Here is a 21,467-nt window from a genome sequence, read left to right as displayed (position 1 = left end):
TGTAGTTGTGTCTTCCTTGTGCACCTCTGGTGGTTGGCATTTGATTACTATCAATCTCAACCTGCAAGAGTGTGAATTTTTAATTTAAAAGTAATATTTCACCATGAAAAAACAGCTATATCTCACTCAACAGTATGTTCTTACTATCTAACATAGTGTGGCACAGAATGGGTTCATTGCTTGATGATTTAGTAAAATAAATGACTTTGATTATAGTGGAACCCAAATAAGATGTTTGAGACTAGAGAAACTTTTTGTAATATTCAGTCCTAAATTAAGAAATAAAAGAGAAAAAAATCAAACATTATGATAAGTATTCTGGTAATTATATAGTTACTGTGGGCTTCATTATTATTGGCTTACAGACCAATATCTTTTACTTCCCAAGTGGTGATCTTCATCCTTGTATGAGTAGACTTTTATTTATTTATTTATATTTTGGGTAATTATCATTAAAGGGCCATGATAACCCTAATGGAATAAGGATTATATTAATATCCCCCAAAGAGACTTTATATGACTATTCATATTAACTGTACCCCACAGAACCACCATGCTGAGGAATAAACTGAAATGCTAAGGAGGGTACCAGGAGTTGTCCTGTCTCTTTCCACTAAGAAATGTGAGCTCACTATGCATATAAAACACACTGAAGCATAAAGCAGTAAAGCGAACCCTGCCTAGTGCAGTCTGGGTAACGAAATGGAAAGTTTGTGTCTGGGTTGCCCAGAATCTTCCTTTTTCCATTGTTACTACAACAATCACGCTATTCTCTAGAACTTGGAGGGAGTGCCTGTCCTGCTGAAGCCTGGGGCCCTTCGTGGGGTCAGGCTTGAGAAGCACTGAGTAGGTTCAGTAAAGCTTGTCAAGGTGTCTGTCCAAAAGGAATGTTACAATAGTAAAAGATCAGCTTAATTTTAACATGGCAATATTTTATTTAGACTTTATTGAAAATTTTCTTGTATTGATCAATATTTTAATTGTGAACTTCCTTTAACCCCCATACTAGGATAAAAATTTTAGTGTAAGAAGAAAAAAATGGTTATTAAAGGTTTAAGATACCATTGAACAGGGGCTTTTTATTTTTTTTGAACTCTGGCTATTTTTAAGTGCTTTTAATGGAATGAAACATGTTAAATTACACAGATCTGTGCTTTTTAAAAACACATGCTTAAGATTTATTGTACTTTAATGATCCATTTAAATAAAATTATCAAATTAATAACTTTATTATTTAGTTTGTTAAGATAATGTTGAATAGGTAATATTCAATAGGTGTGACCTCCGGGATGCTGAAATGTCCATAATATAAAAGTTTTAGCTACCCAAGACATGACATGTATCAATATATATTACAATTTTTCTATTATAACATCTAAATTAACACTTTGTACCAGTTCTAACTTCAGGATTATTTATTGTGCCTCATGTAATATGTTCCAGTTGATCCATTCATTAATTTTGTGAATAGCATAAGTAAATTTATCTCATTTACATATTTATACACTTTAAAGAGACCAATGTAAACAATTTCTTATCTGCCATATGTTGAAATGCTTTAGTGAAAACATAACTTGCCTAGTCAACAAAGATGGCATTGAATTGCACTGTTTTGGAAAAAAAACGTTAAGTGAACTAGATGCCTGTTAATCTGGTTCTTTAAATATCATAAACAAAAGTATCAGAATGTGTTTCCAAGGACAAAGGCAGAGTTTTCCTGGCTTTGATTGGTTGCTGCCCTGCCCTGTCCCGCAGTCATCCTTAATTGGCTTTGGGTAGATTGGAATCACATAAGCAGGGTGACATTTATTACTTCCCTGGTTGTTTCTTTGCACTGAGCCTTGAGATTCTCAAGGAGTAACCGTTAAAAGATTTCTTTCGTTTTGTCCATGATCTGTGAGAGGGGCTTGTTCTGGGAAGAGCAGGCATGAGTTTGAGTGCAAGAAGAGTCACTCTGCCTGCAATAACGCCAATTGTTCTGCAGAAAAGGGTACGTGACTTCTTCTCACTTTTTTTCTTTAAATTTTCCTGCTTTTTTTTCCCCCCTCTGTTACTGTGTGTTTATTAATATGTCAGACACTTAGGTATCCTTAAGACAGACTGTGATTCATTGGGGGTACTGGCATTTAAAGAACATACAATTGGAATTGAACTGGGCAAAAAAATGCTGTGACAAACCATCGCTATTGTAAAAATACCTCTATGTGAAAGCATAGGTCTCAATTTAAGGTCATTGTAACTTAGAGACTGTACTGAAGCTATTCTTTTCTCTGTCTTCTACTGTAACTTCAGGCCTTTTAATCTTTAATAGGAAATCTGCTGCTAACTATTATTTCTTATGTTTGTTCACTAAGGAACAGTTTCTTTGTCACAGTATAATCCATAATGCATCCATCTTCATTGTTTAATGGATTGTATACTTGTTTTCCTGTTTAAACATGTGGTACCAGTTCATTATCAAGTTTCTACCCATTTCTATTGAGTTTCTTTCTGTTTGCTTAAGAAAAACTTTCCATTAAATTCGTTAATTATTAATGCAATTGATTCCATCTATGAAAATATTTATTAGTTTTTGTAAAGATCACTGTCATCTATTACTTGCAGTATTACATTTTATAAGGCAAAATACGCACGGCGTAATGTAGCCACATTAAACTGCTCTTGTAAATACACCAAGCAAAATGGATTGCACTAAACTCTGGAAGAATTAAATCTGCTGCATTGAAAGAGAAAGCACTAGAAAAGGAAAGCACATTTTAGGCAATATGCTTTCTGAATGGTTTTGGTGACACTAGAAACTGTTATGTTTATTTCTGTACTTGACTTTCACCAGTTAACTGTTAACTATTAAGAGCATTCCATTAAGTCAAAGGTCATGTTTTAATTTATTTTGAGACACGAGCGATCAAACATTTAGGTGCTTTGTTTTTCAAGTGTCTCTTTTTTATTGCTTTTAGTTTTTAGGTTTTCAGTTTATTTTCTTATCAGTTGACTATTTACTTCCTAGGGACATTTGACTTCACGTTGAAATAGCTATCTGGTAATTTTTCCAACATGTGTTCTCTGTCTTTCTTGATGTCTTTCTCTCATATTAAGTAAATTTAGTTGAAAATATTTTGCTTTGAGGTTGACTGGTTATGGTGAATTGGATTTAGCTGTGCATTAGTAATGACAATATAGGCCATCTGCCTGAGAATGTAAAAAGGTATGTTAGCATATATCAGATGTGTGTTTTTATGTTTGAGTTTTTTTTAATCCAGTTAGTTTTGAAATTTAGATTAAGCAAGAAATTGCTATCATGTGGCTTGTTTTTGATGATATGTTGGTATGAGGGAAAGCATACCCTGTGAACTCGCCATTTACTAGCTGCATGACCTTGGGCAAATCACTTAAACTCTGGGAGTCTTCACATTCTTACTTGTGCGAAAATCACTGAGGAGTTTTAGTAAACCATCTTTTTCAGTGATATTTGTGTCTATAATTCTATGAATCGGGTAATAATACATTTTGTATTTTCATGGTCATAGTCAATATTTAAATAATTTCTTGTGTGGGTTTTTTTTTAAATGCCATCATTTTGGGGGACTTTGAGCAATTAGTCTAGGAGAAATTGTTATGAGTAAACATTGGTTGCAAAAGAGCTTCTGGTCTTTTGTAAAGAGAAAAATGAGATTACTTTGGAAAGTTGTGATTATCCTTGATGTTAGATCTGAGCTGTCAATGGACACATCATTATGATTTCTCTTTGTTTTCTTAATAATAAATTTCTTGTCAGGTTTCCATTAGAATAATTACATAAGTCAAAATTCCCTAAGCCCAACTCCAATTTGTTTCTCTTTGGTGAGTATACCATGAAATATTTATATAATTTAATGCATCTTTATTTGCTTAAAGTGCTTAGCCTGCTTCTTTCTCTTGACATTTTAACCCTCAAATGATCCATCTGACTATTCTTTTTTTTTTTTTCCCCTGAATATCTTTATATCTTGTATATTTTTCTGACTAAATCGCTGGTCCACCATGACTACAATTATTGTTTCTTTCATGATAGGAAATTATTTCACAATTATAATTAACTTGTCATTTTCTGTATGTATGATTTAAAAAGATCTCACAAATAAATGCAAGCATTCCTCAGAGTATTTGGGTGGCTCTGTATTGTCTTCTGTGCTTTTCTCACAGATTTGGCAAAAAGATGGCTCATCCTGAATGAGTGGCTCTTGCAAGGTAATTTTCCAATCACAATCTTAATCATTTGAAAGGCCAAAAATATTTTTGAAAGCGCTCAAATGCAGTTGGGAGCAATTTTCTTATCAGCCCTTGTGTCTGATCAAAATGGCCGTAAGATTCTCTTGGGAGTAGTGGGGAAGGTGAATTTTAAACATGGTACTTAACATGGTATGATTCTTCTTTGTGGCAGAGCAAGTTTGATCTTTAAGGAATAGAGTATTTTGGAAGACTCTGTCAAGTAAATTGGAAATGATTTTTTACTTCATCCAATTCTGTTAGGATCTGATTTGTTGGATTCTAGTGAATCAGAGTTTTAGTGAAGAAGGTTTCATCATATCCCCGACCAAAACAGGCTGAATGAATCTTTTACTCCATAGCATTTTTCTGAGATGACTGCTAGGTTCTAGCTTTTTCTTTCTTCTTCTTCTTCTTTTTTTTTTTAAATAAGAAGACTACGTCTCTTGGGTGTTGAGTGACTTAAGCAAGGTCACCAAGAAGGTCAATGGCAAAGCTAGAAATAGAATCTGGGTCTTGTGACTTCCAATGTGTTTCTCTTAGATACATGTTACCTCCTGAAATTAATATGTTAATGAAATTGCCTTATGGTGTGTATAATTACCAACTTCAAGTCTGGAATTAGCTTAGGCAAATCCTTTCACCTTCCTCTGCACCTCCACCAACTCCCATATGTTCCAGAAAACATTTTATGTAGAAAGCTATTGTGTAGAAGTGTGTGTGTGTGTGTGTGTGTGTGTGTGTGTGTGTGTTTGAGAGAAAAAGAGGGGTAGAGGAGCAAAATAGATCAGGAAAGACAATTTGTACCTGGAACTCCAGATTGGCACATACCATCAAGAAAACGTTTTAAGGTCCCAGAGTTAACAACAAAAGACTCCAGCACTGTAAAGTTTAAATTAAACACATTATTACATTTATATTCTTTTGTAGAATAAAGGCCAGATGTCCATGTCTTGATTCCGTGGGTAGACATGTTCCATGGTTCTATTAGATTAGCATTATTTTGAAAACTATTTACAAGCGTATTTACATTCTTTATCCAAATTACATTTACACAAGATTGTCATAAGCACACAGAAATCTTCAAAAATCTAAGAGAAAAAAGCCAAATTTTTCATAATATATATTTTCTTAATATTTAAGTTCTTTTGAAAATCATATAGTATAATGCAATATCATTTATAAGATCTAATTCCCCATTCATACAAGGATAATAGTTTAGAACTATCTTCTTCAAATGATCAGAGTCAATGCTATAATTTTCCAAAAATCATTTTGAAGAGGAAAGACTGCAGATCATCGTGTTACTGTTTATCCAAGAAACTTTTAAGTAGGTACAAAATCAGTACAAACCCACTTAGTGCATACTCTGGGGGCCTGGATGCCCCTCACCCTGCCCACCTTTATGGGGTGCTTCCACTTCACACAGTTTTCCACCTTGCACTTCAAGACACTTAGCATTTGTGTCTCTACTTCTACTCCCAGGGCTGTGCTCTGTGACTTACAGCTACTCCAGGCTCCTGTTTGCTTTTCCTAATGCTGCTATTGAACTGCTATTATCTACATCCCATCTCAGGCTCTGATCTCATCCTAAAGCCTTCTAAGACTTTTTTCATATTTGTCTTCGAAATGTTTTAATTCAGAGTCAATGGACACATCATTTGTCAATTTAGCAACTACCTCCCTCGGACACCAATTGTTAATATTAACTTTTATAATATTTGAATCGTATTTGCTATCTCTGATGTGTATTTTATGTTTCTTGGCTTTTCACATTTGGCTTTCAGTCTTCCAGTATCTTTTTAATTTTGTATTCCTTGCAATATTTGTTTTTCAAAACTTTTTTTAACAATTAGATTTTGCTATTTTTAAGGGAGCAGAGCTGTAAATAAAGTACTCTGTCAGTTATAGGCAGAATTTAATTTCATTTAACCAGAAGAGTGAAAGGACGGAGATTAAACAAGGAAGAGATTTATTTTTCTTTCACTTTATAAGAAGGATCAGGCCAAAGCTGATGTAGCACTTTTACAGTGTCCTTAGGCAACCAGGTTCCTTTTTGCTTTTATTGTTTCTTTCCTAGTCTAGGTCCTTTTACCTTTTATAGAGAGAGAGATGCATATCTCCAGCCACCCTGTGCACAGTCTTTGCACAGACAGTGGGAAGGAACAAGGGTAGGCTGGCTAGTTTTATTCCATGTAAGTGATTCACTGGAATAACCAGGAGCTTCTACTTACAGGTGGAATTGTGTCATCCAGGGAACTCTGACATGAAGGGAAGTTAGGAAATGCAGGTCTGAGTCCAGGATATAGATCTATTCAGCAGAATCAAGATTTAATAGGATGGAAAAGGAAAGGGAGGCTGTTGTGGGCAACTAGCCATCTCTACTACATGTGCCTTGGAAGTCTTGTTTCATTGATGTTAACATTATGATGCCCAATATAGGATATAATTATGCTTTTGAACAAATGCACTCCATGACTTGTATGGGAACACTAGTGTGGTCAGGGGGAAAAGCAGATTTCCTGGGAGGAGGAGGTAATGGTAGTTCACTGGTTGAGTTTAGATGGTGTGCTTGCCTGGTAGATGGTGGTGAAAGGTATGAGTATCATTACTGCTCTTCCTACAGAGTTTACATTCTTTTCAAACCTTGATTTCTTTCCTTTCCTGGGGTCACTTAGTTGAGAATTTACCCAGGAAGACTGCCACGCAGTACTGTTTTTGTTCTTCACAAAATGTTTTCTTTCCTGAGAAGTGAGTTTTAGGAAGGGGGCCTTAGTGGAGATTGTGTGGTTGTGAGTTCGAAACACTCAGTTTGAGCTCAGCTCCGTCACTAATCTGCAGTGTGACTTTGAGTGCATTCTTTTAAACCTTTCTGAGAATCAGTTTCTCTATCTTAAGAATATTGATGCATCCTCACAGAATACTTGAGGGGATGAAACACAATTATGCAACTGTATTTGAGCAAAAAATGTGAATTCCTCTTTTCCTTCCACCTATGCAATGTCATGTTTTTCTTAATTTCAGATCTTATAGATCTCCCTATTACTAGAATTTAAATTCTCTGTACTTCATACTTCGAAAGTAGATATACAAAAGTTTTCTTGTAGCAAATGAATGTAACAAAAAAGTGGTTGTTTTTCATTTAATCCCACCAGAGAGAAAGAACGTATAGTTTTCAAATGCTCATTCCCACTGCTCCCTTTCTTTAACTTGAGAAGGACTCTAATTTGAATTTTTGAAATTCAATTCAATTAATATGTGCTGAGGACTTTTTGTTTTTTAAATCAACATGAGAGGTGGTTAGATTATTCTTCCTTTCAAAATCTTGGGGAGTACTAGTCAGGGAATTTTAGGTTGTTTATTTGAGGGAGAGAAAAATGTATTGGCATGAAGACTTGGTTCAGCAGATAAGAGGAGGCACTAGAAGGTTAGCTTTTTGACAGTGGGGGCTGTATCACCCTTGATCATCACCAGACCCAAGTGTCTAGCACTGAGAAGGAACAGAATTGGTATTTACTGGTTCATCATCCCTAATCGGAAAATCCCAAATCCAAATGCTCCAAAATTTGAAATGATTTGAGACAATGTGATACTGCAAGTGGAAAATTCCACTCCTGACTTTGTGTGATGGGTCATAGTCAAAACACAAGTGTATTAAAAATATTATAGAAAATCACCTTCAGACTATGTGTGCATGTGTGTGTGTGTGAATCACAAATGAATTTTGTGTTTAGACATGGGTCCCCTCCCCAAGATGTTTCCTCATGTATATACAGATACTCCAAAATAAAAAGTAATCCTAATTCTGAAACATTTCTGTACCTCAGATTTTGGATAAGGCATACTCAACTGGTTATAACCATTAGTTGAATAAAAACAGTTTCGGTAAAAATAAGTTTGGGCTTTTGTGATACTGACCTGCTGTTGGTATGTTCTTCTCGACATCTGTCTCCATGTTGCTTTTCCTTCATTTTTCCCTGAATTTCATCCCTGAGGTAAAAAGCCTCCCACTCTGGACTTTCCATCACCTTTATCCAGCTCTAGCTTGCTGCTGTGGGCAATTTGGTCCACTCACTGTGCTCCACACAGACGAATAAAAATAACAACAGCTGCAGTCTGTTCAGGACTGATTGTACATTCTCTTTCATCCTCATAAGCACCATACAAGGTTCGTGGCCAAACCCGTTTTGGATGAGGAAAATTGGCTTGGAGAAGTTGAATGTCTTCCCTGAGCTCCCATTAATAAGTGGCAGAGGCAGGACTGGGATCCAGGCCTCTGGCTCACCAGCACAGGAGGCACCTCTCAGAGGAGACACATATGCCCCCATTCCACAGCGTGCCTTTGATGCCTCTTCTTCTACCTGTGCCCTACTCATGGGGCACGCCTCACCTCTCCTGCAGTCTGCCTTTTTCTCTCCTATTTACTTTTCCTTACTGTGCCCTCAATCTTGCCTCAAAGACATCATGACTGAACAGACATATCAGTGTCTTAGAACAAAATGTGTCTCTAAGTGGTCTCTTGGAACTTACTCCTAACTGCCTTATTGTTTTCCAGAGTTTATCATGATAATCCCTAACACTGGATGCTATCAGTTTGCCAGTGTTTTTCCCACTTTGCCCTATGAGGAATCTAAGACTCATAGCTGATAATAAACCTGTGGTCTAGGATCTGATCACAGAGTGGACTCCAGAGGCTCCCAGCCACTGTGGGCACCTGGACTGGACTCCATGAAAATAGGCACTGGGTCTCATATTATTTTGTAAACTATAATGCCCATGCTTGGCAGCCAAGGCAGATTAAAAATAGCTGGGCTGATGAACGGTCTCAGACTGTTGCTTGGGGCAGTCTGTGAGGCTGGCTCTCCTGGCCATGTCCCAGTACCCTAAGCCAAATCTTAAAAATAAGAATCTCTTTTTGGCAGAAGAAAGAAGCAAGAGTTTTGGTAATTTCAGAAACTAAACTCCCTGAAAGGATAAAGATTTCTGCCCCTGTACAGTAGTAAAAATGCTTATTCTTAACACAGTTCCAAAAGAGAATTTAAAAATTGTTTTGGCAGAAACTGCATTGTCAGAAAGTGATTATCACCTCCTCATTATTCATACATGATATAGGCTCCTGCATATTTGTTCATACACATTCAAGTGTATTTGAGAAAATATTAGGACTATTATATTGTATTTTCTAAAATAAAATCAGTTTATGTAGTTCTTTCAAGATTTGAAGAAAAAGTTAGACATTACCATTCTAAATTCCAGGAGAACCTCAAGTTTGAGTCCTGGTAATGATTCCTGGTAAGGCCACACAAGCACAAATGCACACGAACAGACGTTAATGTGTGTGTATCTATAAACATAAACAACATTAATATGTGTGTATGTTACATATATCAAAATACATGGAAATCATTTATCTTAAAAAGCCAACTAGTTAAGAATTTAAAAAAAATATTTCAACTTTGTTATAAACTTGTAATTATATCAAACAGGAATTCCATAGCCTTAACAATTTTATGATTGAAAATTTCAAAACAAGGTATGTTCATTCTTTATTTGCACCAACTGAGAATAAAATCTCCCTCTGCTGGTTGTTTCAGTATTTGCAATTTTTCTGGCAAGATGGTGAAAAAAAGTGAAAAAAAAAAGAAAAAGAAAAAGAAAAGAAAAACAGCTTTTATTTTTAAACATTCCTAAAACTAAGTACTTAGGGACATATATGTATATTTAAATTCTAGTGTTTAGTTATCTAATACTTTTACCCAAGATGCTGTGTAGAAGCAGCAGCTTAAAGCAGCATAAAAATTGCTGAGCTGGGCTGGGGATATATCTCAGTTGGTAGAGTGCTTGCCTCACATGCACAAGGCCCTGGGTTTGATCCCAAGGCCAGGTTCTGTGGCTGGCCTTGTAGGGGCTTGGCTAGCTGGAGGTTCCTGGACAAAGTGGACCCTCTCCAGCCTCGCTTCTTTATATTATATAATGAGAGGATTTCAGTGTATGTTCTACAAGAAGCTTTCTAACCCTTAAGGTTTTATGATTCTGAAAGTATTGATTCCCTTTCTTTTATAGGACTATATACATGTTTTTCAGTGATATAAAATAAATATTTAGAAAAATAAGATTAAAATGACAAAATGGGTATACATCAGTTGTACTAGTGCTATCACAACGTGGTGGTGTTACATACTATAATAAAATTGAGAAAGTAATACCCTCAAGTGTTCCAAACAGACTAAACTTAGCATGTTTGATTGATCGGATACCTTAAATTACAAAAAAAAATTATTATTTTACAGTCTTCTGATTAAAGTATAACACACAGTTGATAGTGTGTTATATCCAAATTTCAGAGAGGTTAAATGTGAAAAAAAATGCTTTTAAAAAAATCAATGAAAAAAAGATAGTTTCTGAAAGTACTACCATTGATGCCAGACTGCTCAATAATTGCAATAGTCTGATGTGTCTTGAACAATTTTAAATAGTACTTTTCACTCTTTATGTTTTCCTCTTCTCTGGTCTAAACACTTTTCCCTCCACCCTCCCAACTTGTTCTTCTTTCTCACTGTGTGAACCTGTTTTTAACTTTTTCCCTTAGACATATCTTATGGTTGTTCTGGGAATAAACTATTGCTTAAAAGCTGAAATGAGATACTGTAATAACATTGCATCAAATATAAGCATGACCAGTGGTTTTCTGTTTTAAATATGAATAAGCATTAGCACTTGTGAGGTATTATTATTATTATTATTTATTTATTTTTTTTTTTGGTTTTTGGGTTTTTTTGTTTTGTGATTTATTTCAAGATGAATTAGTCAGTATTGGCCTCTCAGCAGGAATTGCCTAAGTTGTAAAAACACTGACAGTTCAGAGAACACTCCTTGATAAAGTCACTGGAAACATTAGTGCGAGATTTGTGATTTGACACCCTCTTTATTTCTCTATTATTCGTATTGAATTTATATCCTTAAAAATAATATATGTGTGTGTGGGGGGGGTTAGCACAGGATAATTTTTAACTTAGCTTTTAATATTTGCTTTTTTAATAATGAAATTGGATCACTATCTTTTGCCTTTAAAAATACTTTTAGTTGTAGATGGATACAATACCTTTATTTGATTTATTTATTCTTTATGTGGTACTGAGGATGGAACCCAGCACCTCACATTTGTTAGGCAAGTGCTGTACACTAAGCTACAGCCTAGGCTCCCCTCCTCCCCCTTTTTTGGGGTGGTTATTGTTGCATAACAGAGCAAACTGAAAGGGCTTCCAGTTACTCTGTAAAATTGAACCCCCATTTGAGTCAGGGTTTCTCTATCCCTTGTAGGAGACAACCTTGAGGGAGGAGCCCTCACCAGGGATCTGGCCTGAGATAAGGAGATCAGAAAAGGTAGACCAGGAAGAAGAAGCTGAGTGGCTTGGTGGGTCTTTAAGGAACTATTCTGAGCCTCTCCTTGCTTGAAGGCTGTTTTTCTTCTCTTGGTTGGAAGCCTAGATATGTCATGATTCTGCAGTGTCACTGACCCAAGCTGTCAGGTGTGGCAATACTAATCCCTTTGCTTGCCAAGTTTAGGGGATTTCCAGTTGTGAGGCTGCGCTGGATTCTTCAGCCTGATGGCTGGATGGGAAACTTAGAGTACACCATAAAACTCCTTCATTGCATTTGGAATTCATATCCAGAACTCTTAGACACTCTCCTTGGATCCCCAGTAATATGGGCGTCTAGTTCTGAATCAGTGCATCTCTTTATTGAGGCATGCCTTGTATTTTTCCTATTGAAACTTAGTAACATGCAAATAAATACGAGGCCAGTGTTTTTACCGAGGTGTTGTGAGAATTATCCATCTGGTGACTTTAATAACAGATTCAGGGAAAAGCAGAATGAGCTCCAGTTATTGGGAGCTAGATGGACCTGCCTAACTAAACCTTGAGCTGCTTGCCTCTGCTTTCAGTTGTGAGGAGAAAAGAAAGCAGTTCAATCTGGTTAACCCACTGTAGTGTAGACTTTCTATTGCTTGTAGCTGAGCCCTTTCCTAAATGATTAAGTCAACGTAAGGTTGTTTATCCTTATTCTCTTTCCACTTTGTAATCATATTCATGTAAAACTGTTATTTTAAAACTTAATTCTCCATTGCCAACTGTTTTTAAAATGTACCCTGTAGTTTGCTCGTCTTAAAATGATCCCTTTCTGTGGCGGCCCCTTCATCAGATTGTGCTAATGGAAGCCAGTGTGCCCAGCCCTGGGTGAAGGCCCTTTCCATGGGGCTGCTGGCCCTGTGCCTCACCTCCTCACCTGTTCTTGGTAACACAGTCCTTCCCCTGTCTGCAAGGTAGGCTGTTAACTCTTCTTGTCAAAATTGGTTTTCCTTCTTCCTTGCTATTTTTGCTCATGATATTTGCCACCCTCAGATGTTTTCCTACCTTCTTCTCTAATTATCACAGGATCCAAGTCTTAAAAGGGGCCATAAGTCACCTAATTCAGCTTCATTCGCAAATTTTATGAACATGCCTTTGTTTTCTTGTTGGTCAACATGTATCTTTTCTTCCCTAGAAGTTTCCAAATTTCTTGAGGTTTCAAAGCTGCTATTTTAGGAACCTTAGTATTGTCTCACCCAGGGTTATACATGATGATTTCATTCCACACTGGAGCAATATTTTGATTTCCAGTGTATGTTCCATGTTGTGCTAACCACTGGGGATATCATAGGAAGCAACATTATCAGAGCCCTGGTGTATTGTAGCAGTCTGAAGAGCAAGGGTTATAGATGGTGATTACATAGTTGTACATGTGTGGACATGGAGGGGCCTGGATCCACACTTGGAGGGTCATTGAAAGCTCTCCTACAGATACAATGGTTTGTTTGAGATCTGAGGGAGGAGAATAAATAGCAGGCAAGGACACAGTGTTTTAGGCAGAAGTAGTTGCATGCTCAAGGGCCCTATGTTGGGAAGGAGCATAGGTCTTTCAGGAAACAGAAAAAAAAAAGTGTGGTTGGAGTGAGAGAATAAGGAAGAGATTGTAGGGAATAAAGTTGAAGGGTAGATTAAGGCTATGGACCTGCTGTGTCAGTCAATTCCTATAATCATGATACTGGTCACAGTATTTATTTTGAATCAGCTACTTACACGGGTATTGTTAATGCTCATGTAAAATGTGTTGTTGAATATCTTCCTTGAAAGGGAGAATTTAAGACTTTTCTTGCTACCTGATTTCTCTACACTATGTACTATTTTGCTCTTAGTAAATATTTGACAGCTCGCAAAATAATACAGAATGGCAATAAGAAAGCAACAGCTTTTCTTGAGCTATTAGGGTCTTTTGGAACAGTCTTTGTTTCTAAAATATAACATTTAAAAAACACTGTTAGAGATTTGGAATAAGTAATAATGAATATGTTACTTCCCATTCCCTTCGAGGGAACACACTGAATTGCTTAATTCAAAATATCTAAGAATGTCTCCTCTTATCTTACAACACTGCATTCCTTATTTAGAAAAATATAAAAATCCAGGGCTACTCTGACCTCGTTATAAAAATATTTCACATGCTTTAGGTACATTGCCTATCTATTAAAAACAATAACAAAACAATCTTAAAACATTAGAATCCTACTTTAGTTGGGTGATAAACTTTTAAAGAATAATAGAAATAAGCTGTGCTTTGGAGCCTTGAGCATGGGAAGTTTCTTTGGGACTTGTTTTTTATTTTAAAATTCCTATTAATTATGTGTTAATAGTACATATCATTAATAGATATAAGAAATAATTAACAAAATTATGTTTTTGCATAACAATATATACTTTTCAATATGATATCATCATATTTAATTGGTTTAAATTTTTTAAAACTAAATATTAATTAGTTATATTAACTTAAAATTAAATTTTAATTTTCCTAAAATGGAAACTTTGATACAGAAGATAACCAGTGCTAATTATGACCCAAATATCTTTTTTCTTCACTTTGCTCTTTTTTTCTTTTCCTTCATTTCATCATATGGATTCTTGCTCATTTTTTTTTTTCATGGTTACTCTGTGCTTGTTTATTTATTTTTTTCTTTTTTTCCTGCTGAACAACAATGGGTCCCTCTTCTCTGTACTATCCTCTGAAGAAACAAGAATAAGTGGGGCAAACCTATGGAGTATTAATTACTTTCCAGTCCTGGCAGGTCTGAAGCCCCCTTGCTACTCCGTGGAGCTGTTGAATGACCAGCTGAGAGTTCACTGCAAATATTCCAGAATGGACCCAGACTGACAGGAGCTGCCTATCCCATTTCATCGCATTCCTTGCGGTCATCAGGGAGGAGAAGAAAAGCTGTTTGCTTAGTCTTTAATCAGCTTTTCCTTACAGCTTTCCAAACAATTCGTTCTTGGAGTCAAAATTTCAGAAGATTGTTTGTTACAGAGAGATACTGAGTGTGCTCTGGGAGCACATCTAGGCTTATTGAAATAACTTTCAATTTCTCTATCTTTTGCTTATTTTCAAATATATTTTTTTAAAAGAAATGGCCTATGGCCTACACTATAAATGTTTTATCTTTTTAACCTGGAGACTTTAGGGCCTTCAAACTTCTCCCTGAACATTATAATTTTTTGTTTTCTCACTGAATAGTAATATTGTTGTCTTCTTCTTTAAAAATAGGTTCACTTTTGAGACTTTTCCTCCACTTACTTTTTATGGAGGGCAGTCCAGTGGAGGAGTTGGTATGTAAAGTGCATAAAGACACCTCTTCAATAGGACTTGTGCCCAAACACAGGTGGGCTCCACCCACATTCCAGCACATCCCTTCAGGGATTCCTATGGCTATTGACTTTTCACTGCTACCTGCCACATGCTCCTAGAGGAAGTTTTTTTTTTTTTTAATACTCATTTTTAAGTTTTAGGTGGACACAATATCTTTATTTTACATTTATGTGATGCTGAGGATCGAACCCAGTGCCACATGCATGCATGCTAGGTGAGCACTCTACCACTGAGCCACAACTCCAGCCCCTAGAGCAAGTTTTGAAGTTGTAAACTACTCTGCAGGTCAAGATTGTCATGATTGCCAGCAAAACAGTGGCACCAAAGAGTTCCCAACTTAGCTGGTGTGTACACTCAGGCTTCCTTGGGAGCCCTGTCTACATGCTGGTGGGATGTAATAAACAGATGTTTTCTGAGCTATACTTCCCTTATTAGTCATTCTGCTCCATCGATGAAACAAGGTTCATTCTAGAAATTATTTGGGGCCCAGGAAAATTTTCTTCCTGTTGGCATGCAATTTACAATAATCTTATAAATAAAGTGTTATGAGTAATACTCTCATACTTTTTATTTTTTTCCCCACTTTATAAAGCAAACTGGAAGTTTGGACCACTGAACTGGAAACATATAATATCCCTTTATTAAATAGCATGATTATATAAACTTAAAATCTTTTTCTCTGACAGCATGTGGAGGAAACAGTATACTGATATTTCATTATAAGGATTCTTAAGAAAGGGTCTTTAGTTTTTACAGAATCATGAAAGTTAGCATTAATACATATTAGTCAGATAGTGTTTCTGATGAGTTGACTTTTTTCCTGAAACAGGAAGGCTGAGCATACTTTCTGCAAAAGGAACACTCAACTCTTCTAGAGACATAAGGCTTAGATTGATATTTCCTTTTTAACATATTTAAGGGAGAAATGGATATAAATAAAATAGTTTTTAACAGTGGTATTCCACTGGTAGTGAAAAAAGTCTTCATAATGAGATCCACTGAATGAATCTCAGAGATGACAGGATTTACTCCTGTGCAATATTAACCTAGGTATAATTACACCATTCATAGACAAATGTGTATTTTGGATAAATATCAGCATTAAATAGGATTTTTAAAAATAAGGGTTTGAAATGGAGTTCAAACAAAAGTCTTAAGTTTTTCTCTCAGTAGATTTTATTTATTTTAGAAATGAATATGTGTGCTTATGCCAGAAGTTTAAGTTGGCCTACACCCTCTAAATTTGTGTCTTTCAATTCTCAGCAATTTATTTATTTTTTCACATTTGCAGTAACATAGTCTGAACAAAACAATGACATTTCCCGATTGGTTAGTTAAATTTCTCACTTTCCCCAATTTTACCTCCTGCTCTGTTCTTACCCTCTTTTCTATTCTGGCTGAGGCTTCAGAATGCCCTAGTTTTACATGTTCTTAGCCTCTTTAAAGTAGAAGACAGAGCATGTAAAATAAGAGGCATGCTTCTGTGATCACAGGTGATGAGCTTTTCCTGCAAGAAAATACATGGGAATAGTGAGGAGGTGAAGGGAACCTTTGCAGTAGCCACTGGTCATTCTCTCCATTCCTGGCCTGGTATGTGCAGCAAGGAGCTGCAGCAGTGACTTACCATTGCTCCACCTGAAGGAGCAGTCCAGAGTGGCAGCCTATTGTCCTCTCGGAAGTGGGCATCTTTACATTGCTTTTGTCAGAAGCACCCACCATGCTTGGTCCAGTCAGTTTGACTACAACAGCGTGAATATATAGTGGGAGCATCCTTTAGAATGCCACCAGTTTTCTAGCACAGATGCAATACTTGCAAACATAGTCTACCCAGGTGCAAACCTGGGCCATGCTGAGACTACAGAAAGATCCTGGCATCTTAGTGACCTGCATGTGTTAGGTAAAAAAGTAAATGCAGATTCGGAGACAATCATTACTGGCTTCAAAAACATATTTTCATGATCTTGTTCATATGACTTTATAGCCATCTCAAAGATTAAAACCCAGATTTGCAACCTGGAGTCAATTCTTACCTAAAATTTTTTTATGATGAAAAATTGCCTGTCTGTTTCTACTGAAAAGAAGTTTAATTTTCTAAGCATAGAAATTTCAAGTAAAAATCACATACTTCATGACAGAAAATATTTCTAAGGTAAATGTTATAAATAGGTTTTTTTTTAAATTTTTTATTGTGGGTTGTTCAAAATATTACAAATTTCTTGACATATCATATCCACACTTTGATTCAAGTGGGTTATAAATAGGTTTTGAGTACTTGTTATGGGCAAAATGCTGACAGGTTTGCAGTGAGCCCAAAGTTCACTCACTCTGAAGACTTTTATTAAGCCAGCATTGCCCAGGCTAGTTCCCCATGATACAGTCATACATGGTGAATAAATGGAGATTTTCCTTAAAGGAGCTTGTTAGCGTGGCTGAGGAGAAAGACACGCAGACAGATAATTACAAAACAAAATCATGTGAAAGGGAATATTACAAAGCCTTGGGTAGTTAGGGTAGACTTTCTGGAGACAGTTCTATTGGAACTGTGGTCAAATTTATGTAGGAATTGGCCAAAGGAAACATGTTATTGGTGATGGAAGCATTGAAATATATTCCAGGTGGAGGATATCACATGTGTAATCAAGAAAGAATGGGTTGCAAGTGTTTATCACAGAGTGACCTATTCCATAAGACACTAATCCCATAGAGGAGGGCTCCACACTCATGACCTCATCACTCCCAAAGGTCCCACCTGCAAATACCTTCACTTTGGGATTAGAGTTTCAACATAAGAATTTGGGGTGAAACAAGCATTTAAGTTTTTGCAGTATGGTTTATATACCAACAGTGACTAACAGTCACAGCTTCGGCCTACTATCTTCCCAGGTTTAAGCCCAGTGGAAAAGAGGGTCCCTTCTATGGTTATGGAACAGAAATTTGCATTGGCTCTGGCTCTGAGTAGGTCATTTGCCTCTGTTAAATAATAACTGCTGTCAGGGGCATCTGGATACTGATTGGTCAAACTAGGAAATAATCTTCCACCTTGGAGCAGAGGTTGGACTGGAGGCAGTTATGCACTTATAAATTGGCTTTAAAAATTAGAAAGAAAAAAAAAGGCTTTTTAAAAGCCTTAGTGTTTGTGGCATTTATTAGTTTCTTTAGTATAAATACTTCCATCATGGCTGATTTGAAGATGCCTGACTTGCATGATTCCTGAATGTTTAACAGTCAGCTCCTGTAGGCTAGTTGCAGCAGCTCCAGCACACCATCTGTGGGCTGAAGGAAGAGCTGCCAGAACCACAAGGATTGCAGGTGAGGGAGGGCATGGTACTTTAAAAGGAAATCAAAATGGTGCCATAAAGAGGGGTGGTGCCAGGTACCCAAAGCCAACAAGTAAGTATGTACTATTCCATTTAAGAATTTGTACACATTCTTAGGTAGTTTCTTTGGATAACAGTTTTAAGGACCATATAATATTCCATTCTGTGAAAGTTTACCTTTCTTTTACTGTTGAATGTTTAAGTTGGTAGAATTCTAAATAATACTTCATTGGACATGTCAATGCCCAAAGCCATTTTGTACACTTAAGACAGGTTTGTTGAGATAGTTTGCTTATGTGCAATTACTATGTTCAAGGAATGGACCTTTTAATGCTTTTAATAAATATTCTCTAATAGATGTACAAAATAGTTTTACCACTTTATATCATTCCCATCATTGTAGGAAAGTAATTATTTCATTATATTGTCATTAAGTATAATTAAAAAATAATTGATAGGACAAAATTGAATATCATTTTGTTTAGCATTTGTTCAAATTTCTAAAAATTCAGACATTTCAATGTTCTTACAATAGACATACTTCATATATTGAATTTTCCTCTCATTTCCCAGTTGAGTGTTTATATGTGATCTTACCATACTATTGTCATAGACATTTATCTTCTTTTACTTAATTAACACATAGAATATTTACAATTGGAAATTCTTGAGCCCAGAGCTCAGCTTGATAAATGTTGATGGGGTATTTTATATAAAACTCTGATTCTGTATAATTGAGGGTAACACTGGCTGATCTAATAGATAAATCCTAATATACAGTGAGTCAGCACAATAGAAATTTATCTCTTGCTCATGTTAGTGTTTCATAATGACTTTTCCCAGTTAAACATCTTCCTCGAAGTCATTTAAGGACAAAACCTCATTCTTTCCCATGATTTTCCTTTTCCCTTGGGCTATCCACACAGCTGTTTCCATTCAGTGGGGGAGGGGTGAAAGGGAATAGGGGATGAAATTTGGGAGAATTTTATGGCATCCTGGAAGTGCAGCAGTTTTTACGCACACATTCCACTGACTCAAACTCAATCCCCTGGCAACATTAATTGCAAGGGAGTAAAGAAAAAGGATGTGGTGAGCATCTATCCAGTATTTGCCCAAACTTCTATATCTGAAATGGAAAAATGTTTTCAAACAGTCTGATTTTGTTCCATACTACATAAGTGCACCTGGGAATAAATCACTAACATTACAGAGATTATGTACAAGATATGAATAGGGAATGGGAAACTTAAAGTATTGATAAGAGATATATAGATTTTTAAATAGAGCAAAGTGGTGGGGAAAATTTTTTGAATAATCATTGAATGGCTTTTAGTTTAGACAATACAAAAAATGTGGAGTTTGTTGGGTAAAGTGACCTTGACAAATAACTTTTGGATAGGTAGCATTCAGTATATAAGAAAATTAGTATAATCAGCTCAACTAGTAAACTGGCTTATTAGAATGTTATTTTAATTAAATATTTTAGTGAAAAATCTGTTTATGGATTGGGGAAAATCTTTGTAAATCACATATCTGATGAAGGTTAATATATAAAAGAACAATCCTTACAACCTGATAGCAGAAAAACAATGGGCAAAGGTCCTGAATATACATTTCTCCAAAGGAGACAGAAAAATGTCCAACAAGGATATGGAAAGGTGCAGATCATCACTAACCATCAGGGAATGCAGACCCATTATGAAATATCACCAAAAAGCCCTTAGGATGGCTGTTCTGAAGATAAAGGAAGTATTGGTGAGGATATAAAGAAAGGGAAATGCTTATACTATTGGTGGGAATTTAGACCAGTTCAGGCATTTTGGAAAATGGTTTGGAAGTTTCTAGAGAAATTAAATACAGGATGACCGTATGACCCAGATATCTCTCTTCTGGGTATGCCCAAAGGAAATAAAATCACTACCTCTTGAAGATATTTGCACTGCCACATTTATTGCAACGTTATCAATAATAATAGCCAAAATATGGAAACAATCTAAATGTTCCATCAAAGATGAATAGAACTGTGGATTTGTGCATATACTCAGTTGTATATGCATATAAAAATCCACAATGGAATATTTATTAAGCTTTAAAAAGGGAGATCCTGTCATTCACTACAACATGTCTGAACCTGGTGGAAACTATTCTAAGTGAAATAGCCAGACATAGAAAGAAAAATATTGCATGATTTCAGTTGCACATGGTATCTTCTTTTATTAAGAAATTTAAATACAGAAACAGGGACAGAGTGAGGAGAAGGGGAATGAGAGACATAGATCAAAGATACAAACTAACAAATATATAGGATGTGGACATTTCCAAAGGTCTAATGTATATCATGAGGACTAAATTAGTCATTGTCTTTGGAATTTTTACCAAATGAATAGATTTAAATTGTTCTTGCCATAAACAAGAAATAGGTAACCATGTGAGATGATGGATATGTTAATTCACTTCACTATAATAACTATTTAATTAACTATATTTATCTTAAAACTTCATGTTGTATACCTTTAACGTATGCAATAAAATTTATTTTAAAAAACCAAACAAGAATATTTTAGCTCTCTTTTTTTCTCCTTACACAGGTGATTAAAGTGTACAGTGAAGATGAAACCAGCAGGGCTTTAGAGGTACCCAGTGACATAACTGCCCGAGATGTTTGCCAGCTGTTGATCCTGAAGAATCATTACATCGATGACCACAGTTGGACCCTTTTTGAACACCTGCCTCATATAGGTCTAGGTAAGTTTAAAGAATCATAATCTTGCATCATTTTTTGTGCCCTGTAGGTCATATGGCAAAGATTTTCTTCAGATATATAAAAGTAAACAAAAGGGAATATGATCAGATCTTTTCTTTACTTTTTATTTTTCATTGTTGGTGATTGGTCATGAAAGTATCACCAAATGGAAACAAGAATAGAAATATTATAAATTTAGCATTATTCCTTGTTTAAATAATGATATACCAGAATTTTAGAACTAAACCATAGAGTTTAAATCTTCTTCTTCTTCTTCTTCTCCTTCTCCTTCTCCTTCTCCTTCTCCTTCTTCTTCTTTTTTTTTAAGTGGGGTTGCACTATGTTGCCCAGGCTGATCTTGATCTCCTGAGCTCAAGGGATTCTCCTGCCTCAACTTCAAGAGTATAGGTGGTACACACACGGCC

At 35.9% G+C, this 21,467-nt stretch overlaps 1 protein-coding gene across 1 annotated transcript in view; it reads left to right on the top strand.

Moving 5' to 3' along the window:
* Positions 1–21,044, top strand: part of LOC124094446 (growth factor receptor-bound protein 14) — a gene marked incomplete at its 3' end in the record, with an annotated part of 70,203 nt that extends 49,159 nt beyond the window's left edge. Inside the window, 1 exon segment of the mRNA XM_046447160.2 lies at positions 20,888–21,044. Coding sequence (XP_046303116.1) covers positions 20,888–21,044 — 157 coding nt within the window.
* Positions 21,045–21,467: the final 423 nt, after the last annotated feature.

The sequence above is a fragment of the Marmota monax genome, unplaced genomic scaffold (assembly GCF_021218885.2).
Source record: "Marmota monax isolate L192 unplaced genomic scaffold, Marmota_monax_Labrador192_F-V1.1 WCK01_AAM20220418_F8-fsc00007, whole genome shotgun sequence".
Taxonomy (NCBI): Eukaryota; Metazoa; Chordata; class Mammalia; order Rodentia; family Sciuridae; genus Marmota; species Marmota monax.
The sequence above is the reverse complement of the archived record's forward strand: the minus strand, read 5'-3'. Positions and strand labels throughout refer to the sequence as shown.